The 10262-nt window shown below is 51.6% G+C and overlaps 1 protein-coding gene across 1 annotated transcript; it reads right to left on the reverse strand.

Annotated features, from left to right (window-relative positions):
- Window positions 1-6301: 6301 nt before the first annotated feature.
- Window positions 6302-10052, reverse strand: FZD7 (frizzled class receptor 7). Its single transcript, XM_021299518.2, has one exon. It carries the CDS (start codon window positions 9470-9472, stop codon window positions 7751-7753), a length of 1722 nt encoding a protein of 573 aa, XP_021155193.2. The 5' UTR covers window positions 9473-10052; the 3' UTR covers window positions 6302-7750.
- Window positions 10053-10262: the final 210 nt, after the last annotated feature.

The raw sequence follows: 10262 nt of genomic DNA on the forward strand, positions 1-10262 counted from the left end.
CGTGGAAGCTTGTTACGATGGACTAAAAGCCAGAACTAATTAAACGGTCTGATAGCATAAATCATGTCAGAAGTGTTTCATCTGGTTTAATTAATTCTTGCCAGAAATCGCTGCTACTCTCAGCGTACGCTGGCTGATTATTTTATTATTAATTTCTTTAACAGTTTCCATTTATCCCGTGTCAGTGCTGCTGGGATCCTGGCTCTCCGCAGACCGAGTGCGAGTGTTTACAGAAGAACCAGCGTTTAACCCCAGAGACACGCAGTGCGGCAAATACCTGGGAGGTCAAGAAATGGGACGTTTCAGCCTGAGTCTAAGGGGATGGTTTTTTTAACTGCAGGGTGAGACAAATAAGAGATACGCTCTTTGGTCCGCCCCGCTGGTTAACTCTTGAGCTGCTGGTGACGAACACGGTGGTTGTCACCATGAGGATTGTTACGCCCCGGCCTTGAGCGTGGACTAGGACGTGGTTTTGGGGTCCACCTCTTAACCAACAAGTGCCAGCAACCAAAGCAGGGCAGGGCTTGGCAAAACTAGAAGTTCCTCCAGGCTGGGGACAAAGAGCAAAGTTGTAGCTGCTTCTTGTGATTTTCACAGGCACGGATGGTTTTGATTATTGCACCGAAAGCTATGATGTGTTACGGCATGGCGCAGTGTTTTGGTTTTGTTTGTTTGTGGGTTTTGTTTGCTTTTTGTTTGCTGGTGTTTTTGTTCATGTTTAAGGTTGTATCATGTAAAAAGGAAAAAGGGCAGTGGTAAAGGAGCCCCGTGCAGGGCTCATGGGCTGGGTTCTGCCCATGTAGGAGCTGCTGTGGATCGTGTTCTTAGGGACGTGGTTTAGGGTGGACTTGGCAGCATTAACAGTTGCACTCGATCTTAAAGGTCTTTTCCAGCCAAAACGATTCTATGATTTTACACACCTGTGTCCGTACAGAAGTGGGAACCACCATAAATACAGCGTGGAGCTTGGTAGTCTTTGATTTCTACGTTTATTTCTCACTTGGTACTGCATTAATTGCTCAGCCAGAGCTCCAGCTGAAGGGCTGACCACAGAACCAGCTGCAGAAATCCCTACAACAGCAGGACAGAGGTTTGCCCTAGGGACTGCTGCTGGGATGGAAAGACCAGAAAAATAGGAGAACAGCATTGTTTTCCATCTGGCTTTCAGGAGGACAAGTGACGGGCTTTAAAGTTTAAAATAGCACTATTAAAGCGGTATAAAAATGTACATATTCAAGACATGTCAGTAAGATGGGACATTGTCACAGAATAATGGGTGCTAGCTAGTCAGCATTCAAAGTAGGACAAAAAGAGGGGGATGCTCGCTTGCTTCTCAGTTTCCTAGGGAGCAGAGAGTGAGAAATAAATAAAGCGGGATGGAGCAGAGAGTGAGAAATAAATAAAGCGGGATGGCACAACCCTTGTGAGCGCAGCCCTGCGTTCGGCTCTGTGCTGCGGTCATGTTCCCAAATGTTTGCTCTGCCTGCGAGATAGTTTGAGATAGCACAGGCACCACGGCCGTATTGGGGCTCCAACAGCCCTGGTGGTGTTTGCTCACAGCTTAACTCTTGAGTGACCGGTGTCCGAGGGAATCTCTGGGACCGGGAATTTCTTTGGCAGCATGTTTCTTACTTTTGAATATTTATGGGAGAAATATCGCATGGTGAGCGCTCCCATTGATCGCAGCCGTTTACAGGCAGCAATCACGGGGGTGTTTCAAAAAGACGGATCCCAATTTGAAACTCTCGCCGCTTGAAATGGGGTCCCCCGTTCGAAACACCCTGGGGATGCATATGCCCAAGTGCTCCCTTTGGCCGCATTTCAGAGTCAAACTTGGAGTTGTTTCATTCAAGAAGCATTCAGGCATCATCTCCTTTGTTTTCTTCTTCGATCAAAGCAGTTGAAAGCGAACTGTAAAATTGTTTTGCTTAGTTTGTTGCATGTTTTGGAGCTGTGTGCAGTTGTAGTGGGCATCCCCCTTGCTCTGCAAATCAATTGTTTACTCACTTCGCTAGTGATCATTTAATGAAATATCTGGCCAGTTATTTTGCTTGAGTTTGTTTTGTTTTGTTTTGTTTCTTTTACTCAACAGATAAATATTTTCCTTTTCTGAACAAGCTAGTTTCCTCAGTGTCTGGTTTTCATTTTCAGGGAGCAGTCAGCCAACTAACAATCCAAGTGGCCAGCACCGATTCCGCTCAGCTGGGGCGACTCTGCAGCGTGTGCCGTCACACGGACCCCACATGGCAACACTTTGTACAACCACCGAAAAGAGACAGGCAGAAGAGGGCATGTGACAGCAAATCCCATCATCTGAAGAGCCCACGGAGACTCTTGAGAGAAGGGAACATTCCTCACACATCGTACACAAAAGCCCAAAAGGTGATGAGTGACACTTCCCACTTTCATTGCTTTGGGAAGACTCAGTGTCATCGCACATGTCTCTCGTTTGCCACTAGTGTTTGACTATCTCCCCACAGAGACTGAAGCACCAGCTCGCTCTTTACCATCCTCTGCCTCTTAATGATCAATTATTTTTAATTGGAACTTCTTGCATTGTGCCGAATCTTGAGAGGCCCCCGTCAAGATCAGGACTCCAGCAAGGTGGGAACAGAACCAACGCATACATGGGGACAATAGAGACATTTTTTTGTCCCAGAGAGCATGATCCTATTTAGAGAAAGGCCAAAAAAAGAAATGGAGGTGGGGATGATTGATTGGAAGAATTTGCAGAGCACGGGCAAGTTTGGGCAAAGTGTGAGAGTGTCCTGACCCCTGGTGCGGTGCCCTGCCCGCTGGCACACGCTGCTGCTCGTTTCCCCACTAAAATGTCACTGTCTGTGCAGAATTACATTTAAGGGCAAACAAAATAGGCTGGTATTGGTACAAAGAACTTCACCAGCTCAATAAGATGCGACCGGAGACGAGGCTGAGAGGTGGAGGCTGTGAAAATAATGGATATCATGACACAGTCCTTCACGGGCTTATTTCCGTGTATATAACTTGTTTCTACACCTTTAACTTCTGTGTTCAAGTCATGTATCAAGTCTGAGTGGTGAAATGCTGACCAAAGGACATTTTATTGACAAAGCCAGTTCTGATGAAAATCGACAGCAAAACAGAAGAGTCATTTCAGTGAAATTGCTGAGATTAGTTTTTCTGAGAAATGTTTACTTTCAGTCCTGTGCTGAGAGGTTCTGTTTAAGATTTGATTCAGATATTGCTGCAATATCTTTACAGGGGAAGGTGAGAGGCACGGAGTTAAAGTGTTAACGCTGTTAGTTAGTGTGACTCAGTTAAACGGCAAAAACCTTAAGCAATGTCAAAGGCAGAAAGGAGATCCCTGTCTGCGGGCAGAGAAGCTCTGCGCCTTCATAACAAAGCAAAACCATCCAGTGACTAATTCATCTCGGGAGATAAGGGATTTCTTCCCAGAAAAGCCACTTTCTGGCTCACAGTAACCATCAAGTATGGTCTTTTAAATCTTGCAGCGTTCAGCCTTTGGTTTAGCCAGCCGTAAAAGCAGAAGGTCATGGTGGGATCTGGGCTGTGGAACCAGCTCCTTCCACACCAACTGCGCTCTGCCCGGGTTCTTTACCTGCCGTGAGGGCTGTTTCTGCAAAACCCAGCAGTGGATTGAGCGTCCTCAGAGAGCAGAAGGTGCGAAGAAGCAGAGAGGAGCCCTCTGTCCATCCCCGCTGCTCTGGGTGAGGGTGTCCGATGACATCCCTGCTGCTGGAATGCTGCTTTCCGCACGGGAAACGCTGCCTGGAACTGTCACATTTCGCCATTAATTAGAAAAAAAAAAAAAGAGAGGCAAGAGCATTACAAATAAGAAACACTCTTTTCATCAAGGATTAAATCTTTACATTTAGTTTTTTTACTCTTTCTAAAGACCGACTTTTGCTTTAGATAATCAAAGCTGGCTTTGAACTAGCTCACACAAAAAATCTTTTCTTTAAAAATAGCCCTATAGATATATATACATATCACAGCCTTTCATTCCTTTCATAGACGGTTTCATTTTCTGTGAGAACGTGAAAGTTCTGAGCGATCCAGAGCTCACGCAGGCACCGCAACAAACACAGGCAACGGGGGCCAGGCACACTACTGCAATTAACACCAGTGTTTAATTAGCAGACAGCTGCATTGGGCAAGGGCCTTTTGATTTTTCTCTCTTTGCCAGGATTTTGATGCAGATTTACCTGTCGCGGTGACTCGTAGCTGTTACGCTCGCGCTGTATGGCTTCCATAACAACTCCTGAGTTGTGTGTTTGTGTGTTGGGGGGGATGTTCCAAGAGGGACAGCGGGGTTGTCATGGGCCTGTCGGCACCAGCCGTGGTCACAGCGTGTAGAAAGTGGGAGATGGAGGGTAAGGGAGAGCACAGAGGGGCCTAAATCCTGCTCGCTGCTCCGCCCAAGCACCCAAATCCATTTTGTCTGATGATTAATTTCTAATTACCTCGCTTGTATCTTCATACCCTCCACCCTTCGGATCTGAGCCCTGGCTGGAGACCCTCCTGTGAAAGCATGTGCCCAGTTTTGCACATACCGATAACTTATTCCAGTGGTCTTCACTCGGCATTCTCTAGAATGAGACCTCCTTGGAGAACATCAGGCTACGACCAGAGGTATTGACACAAACCCTGTTCCCATTGCGCTCAGCTCTGCTCTGCGTGTTTTAATTTTACAGCTCGGGCATCGTTCTAGTCAAAATGTGGTCGGTTCTAAGTGGGGCATTTGGGAACCTGCCATGCGCTGTATTTATTCTCCCAATCCTATATTATCCTGTGCAGTGTTGCAGCTGCCAAAACCACACGCTCGTGTTGGCATGAAACAATTATCCTGGTTTATATAGAGCAGGCTTGGCAATAGTCTATATCTCAAGGAGCAGTCACAGCGCTGAAAGATTCAGGGTCGTCTTTCTTTTCCTCTCCAAGCAACAGACTAAATTTCTTTCAGCTGGATTCATGGTTTGCTGCTGCTATTCCTGAGCTCCAGAACTGTTAACGCCTGGTGTTTAACTTGCCTGAAATAATACTTTCTTCTAGAATGTAACACAAACGTCTCTGAAACCTAAGAACCAGTGTTAATATAGTTTTCGTGAAAAATGTAGTATATGGTATAAACTTCCAAGGATATTGCGCAACAACTATTACTTGCCAAGGTCTTGTGAACCAAAACCCCCACACAGAGCCAAAGGGGAAGGGTAGGAAGCGTGTCTTAAACATGAAAAAAACATTAACTGAGAGCGGGCTTAAACATCAGTGAAATAAATAACGTTTTTGCAGCAATTAGAAAAGGCTGGTGAAGGGTTATTTTTTCCAGACAGCTTCACAAAGAGAATTTTTAGAATTCTGAAAGTAAACACGACTTTGTTATCAGAATGGGGATGAAAGATTTTTATTCCGGAAGGTCGGACACTATCACTACTTGAAATTCTCCAAATTGTTTCCACTGGGAGCAAATTGGGTCTTGATGCGAGTCACAGCTGCTTAAAAGTGAGCACCAATTGCTTCTACTTTACACCAGCATCAAATTTCACATAGAATCTCACATTTTAAAAATCAACTTAAATCCCAGGATTTGGATCATTTTGCTTTAAGTGCCTTTAAACCCAGAAGTACCTAATGGGAAATACTGGAATAAAAGCATTCGGCATTAGTGGTTTCTGGTGGAAACAGAGATATTCCCTTTCAGATATGAGTCTATCCCTTAGGTTTCAGTGTAGCCATAGTTTAAGGAGGAAAAGGGTGATGAACCCAGCGAACAGGCTGAGGAGACAAGCTGGAAACTGTCCCCATTTCACAGGTGCAAAATTCTGATTGTAGCAACACAGCTTGAGCTCTAAACATTCATTTCAGCGTAAAATAATGCAACAAACTAGAGCATTCCATTGGAGCTATCAGCTTTCGGATGACTGTGATAAGAAAGAATGTAGGCTGCAGGCTAGTTATTAAGATTAAAGTGAAATTCACCTGAACAAAACCCGAGACAGGAAAGGTGCTGGGGGAGAAAACAGGCGGCTGAAGACATTGAGGAGCTAGTGCTTCCTTGCCAGAGCAAGGGTTTAATTCCCAGCCCCTGTGGAATGGGAACAGACATTATCCCTGCGTTCCAGATAAGGAAACTGGTTTATCAGCTCGTTCTTGGTCCAAGTGAGGGCAAAGGGCTGGAGCGGGCTTAGAAAGGCCAGGCTCTGCTCAGTGCTTTCCCAGCGTATTCACCCAAAAGCCTCTCCCACCTCCTGCCCCCCTTTCTATAACCTCCCCAATGGCTGAAAGAACGTCACGGGAGCCCTTGTATTAAAAATTATTTATTTAGTGATCTGTGCATGGGATGAAGCAGGGCCTCATACAGACCTTCAAACCAATCAAGTAAAAACATAAATACATATTTTCTTACAAAAACAAGATTTACAAAATATACATACTGCACTTGTCTTACACGTTTGTGGGTTTTTATTTTTTTTTTGTTCCACGTGCACATTATGAAAAGACAAAACCCTCAAGCCCTGTGAGGCTGAAATCACACACACACACTTATAAAAACAAGCCTTCAGTGAATATAAAGTAGTATGCAAAAAAAAAAAATAAAATATGAACAAGTCAACATAAAAATTTCAGAACAGAAAAATCCGTCACATTTTAAAAAGAAAACGATGCGTTTGATGATGGAATTTCGGACCGTCCCTGCCAGACGTGCTCAGTGGGATGTTCCTCAGCTCTGGCTGAGCTGCAATGAGGGGGCTCCTGCTGGTTTGAACCCCAAACCCTGGCCCCTCTTGCCCCGGGAAGGGACAAAGGGGCCATGGTGAGCCAAACGTTCCTCCTGTCCTCACCTGCAGCCAGCGCACTGCAAAGCGGGGCACAAAGCACGTTTATTGGGAAAAATAAATCGTATCCTTACATATTTTAATGGCTCTTGTTTTGGCAGGTGCTCTGGGTTCTTGCCCTCCAAGTCTTGTGTTTCCTTCAGCTTAGAAAAGCAACCCGTACGGAATGGTGGGGAAACATCCTGCCTTCTCCTTTTCTCATAAAAGGAATGTTTATTTCTGCGAGCTCCTCACATCCAAGGGTGAACCTCAACGACTTCTTTTTGTTAGTTTGCCCATAAAAACCGATCCCATGCTTATGCCTTTCTACATAGAAAACACTTTTGTTTCCCCCTTTGTCTCCTAGAACAAAGGCAAGGGGGAAAAGCCTTCTGCTGAAAAGCAACAAGTCATTTCTTTTCAGGGTGTGGAATAGCAACCCCCCTCCTCCTTCCCTACAGCAGCAGCAACAAAATTCTCCCCCTAAAACCAATGCAGACAGGTACAGGGCTGAGGTACAAAGGACCCCGTGAGCCGAGGGGACAGGACCCGCTCTGCGGTACTCACGGGTCGCTCCGCCGAGCCGGGGTCACCCCGCCATGCACAGCGTCTGGCTGCTGCTCAGAGCTGCCTTCCCCCCCTCAGCCACAGCCAGGCAGGATGGGCTTAGCTGGGCCGGGTTTTGTTCCTGCACAGGGGTAGCGGGAGAGACGGGCGAGGGGACTTCTTGTGAGTGAAGGGCTCTCCAATCCCACCAAGTGGCCTCTTTTGCAGAAGCACCACTGGACACAGTCTGTCTGATCCTTTAAGCAAGGATATTTTTCTTTTTCAGGCTCTCTGGGAGGAAGAGAAAGTTTGGCAAAGCCTCCCTTCCTCCCTGCTCAGGGAGCCAGTGCTCCCCGTTCTCAGCATGTTGCAGCGGAGGGGCCAGGGGCTCATACCGCCGTCTCGCCTTTGCTGCCCGTACTGAGTCTGTGGTAGAAGCGTCGCCAGGACTGAAGGGTTTTGCCAGACCAGATCCAGAAGCCGGTCGTGATCCCAACAATCATGGTCATGAGGTACTTGATCATGAAGACCGTGAAGTCCGGGCTCATAGGGGCAAAGTGGCTGGGACAGGGCACAGCGTAGGTTTTGCAGGTCTGCAGGAGCCACGTCTTCTCCCAGGTGCCACGGAACGCCTGCTCGTAGAAGTAACACGCCAGGACAATGGTGGCAGGGACTGTGTAGAGGACACTAAAGACACCGATGCGCACCATCAGCTTCTCCAGTTTCTCCGTCTTGGTGCCGTCATGCTTCATGATGGTGCGGATGCGAAACAAGGACACAAAGCCAGCAAGCAAGAAGGAGGTGCCGATGAAGAGGTACACAAACAAGGGCGCCAGCACGAAGCCCCGCAGTGAGTCCACGCTGTAGATACCCACGTAACACACCCCACTGAGCACGTCCCCGTCCACCTGCCCCATGGCCAAGATGGTGATGGTTTTGACGGCAGGCACGGCCCAGGCTGCCAGGTGGAAATACTGGGAGTTGGCCTCGATGGCCTCGTGGCCCCACTTCATGCCCGCGGCCAGGAACCAGGTGAGGGACAGGATGACCCACCAGATGGAGCTGGCCATGCCGAAGAAGTAGAGGATCATGAAGAGGATGGTGCAGCCTTCTTTCTTGGTGCCTTGGGCCACGGTGCGGTAGCCGTCCTCAGAGAAGCGCTCCAGACACACCACCCGCTCCTCCAGCAAGAACCCCGCCGCGTAGGCCACCGCCACCATGAAGTAGCAGCCCGAGAGGAAGATGATGGGCCGCTCCGGGTAGCTGAAGCGGCGCATGTCCACCAGGTAGGTGAGCACGGTGAAGAGGGTGGAAGCGCAGCAGAGCACGGACCACACACCCACCCACAGCCGGGCAAATCGCACCTCCGCCTCCTTGAAGTACATCAGCCCATTGGGCCGGGCTGGCTCGCAGGGGGCCCCGCAGTCCCGCTCCCCCAGGAACCGGTAGCCCAAGTACGGGGGCACTTTGAGCTGCCGGGGGCAGGAGAAGGAGAAGCCGGAGGGGGGCTGCGGCGGGGTGAGGAAGTCGGGAAGGTAGCCGGCCGTGGGGTGGGCAGTGGCCCCCCTGCCCGCCGCGCCGCCAGGCCCCGGAGGGGCGTCCGACGTGTTCTGCCCCACGCAGATCTCACCCGCGCCGTGGACGGGGAAGTTCTCGCAGCGGAGCCGCTCTGGCCACTGGAAGCCGAACTTGTTCATGAGGGCCTCGCAGCCCTGGCGGGCCCGCTCGCAGAGGGAGCGGCAGGGCGGGATGGCCTGCTCCAGCACCGTGCACACCGGCGCGTACATGGAGCACAGGAAGAACTTGAGCTCGGCCGAGCACTGCACCTTGACCAGCGGGTAGAACTGGTGCACCTCCAGCCCCGCGTCCTCCTGGTTGGTGTGGCCCAGCAGGTTGGGCAGGATGGTCTGGTTGTAGGCGATATCTGTGCAGAGCGGGATGGAGATGGGCTGGCAGAAGCCGTGGTCCGGCACGGAGATGCCCTTCTCGCCGTGGTACGGCTGCGCCGCGGCTCCAGCCGGGGTGCCCAGCAGGGCGGCCAGCAGCGCGGCCAGGCCCAGCCAGGGGCAGCCGCCGGCGGCCGCTCCGCCGCCTTCTGCTCCGGCCCGCATGGCCGGGGCCCGGGCAGCCGCGGGGAGCCCTTCAGAGCCGGGCGGCGCGGCGCCCCAGGGGCATCGGCGGGGACCCTTCCGCGGGGCGGGGGCGCGGCGGCGGCTCCGCAAGGAGCGCGGCCCCCGCCGGACCGCCGCGACTCTTCCCGGGCTTGGGCGGGTGGCGCTCGCAGCGCGGCGGCGGCTCCCCCGGCGAAAGTTTCCGGAGCTGCCTCTGCCGGAGAAGGCGGCGGCGGCGAGGCAGGAGAGGTGAGGCAGGAGAGGCGTGCGGAGCCCGGCGGCTCTAGCCGGCTCCCGCAGGGTCCCGCGGCGGGGCGGAGGCGCTGCTCGCCGCCCGCCTGCGCGGCTCCGGCGATTTAGGTTACGGCTAAACGGATTATTACCGCGCCCGGCTGAGCCGTGTCTTTTACTCCAGGGCTTAAGTAACTTTTAAAATCCAATTACTGGCGCAATCGTCCCCGTGGCTCGGCTGGGCTCCGCTCCCGACGGGCGCCGCTGCGGGCTGTGCGTCCGGGTCCGCCGTGCGGTTCCGTCCCTCCCGCTCCGCTCCCGGCCCAAAAAAAACACCCATATACGCGCGGGCGCGGCGCGGAGCCCCGCCCCCCAGTCGGCCCCATTCACAAACCGCGCCGGGGGCGGAGCCTCGCCAAGCCCGCCAGCCAATCCCCGCGCAGCGCAGCGCAGGGGGCGGGGCGGGCGGGGAGGAGCCCGCGCTGGGCTGGTGCGGAGGGGGGGAAAGTTGCGACGAACTTTTTCCCATCCCCGGCGGGGCGGGGGCGGGAGGAGCCGC

Source organism: Columba livia, chromosome 7 (assembly GCF_036013475.1).
Source record: "Columba livia isolate bColLiv1 breed racing homer chromosome 7, bColLiv1.pat.W.v2, whole genome shotgun sequence".
NCBI lineage: Eukaryota > Metazoa > Chordata > Aves > Columbiformes > Columbidae > Columba > Columba livia.

What these genes read in the sequence shown, in the direction of transcription:
- FZD7 (XM_021299518.2), bottom strand. Translation starts at nt 9,472, where the DNA reads ATGCGGGCCGGAGCAGAAGGCGGCGGAGCGGCCGCCGGCGGCTGCCCC.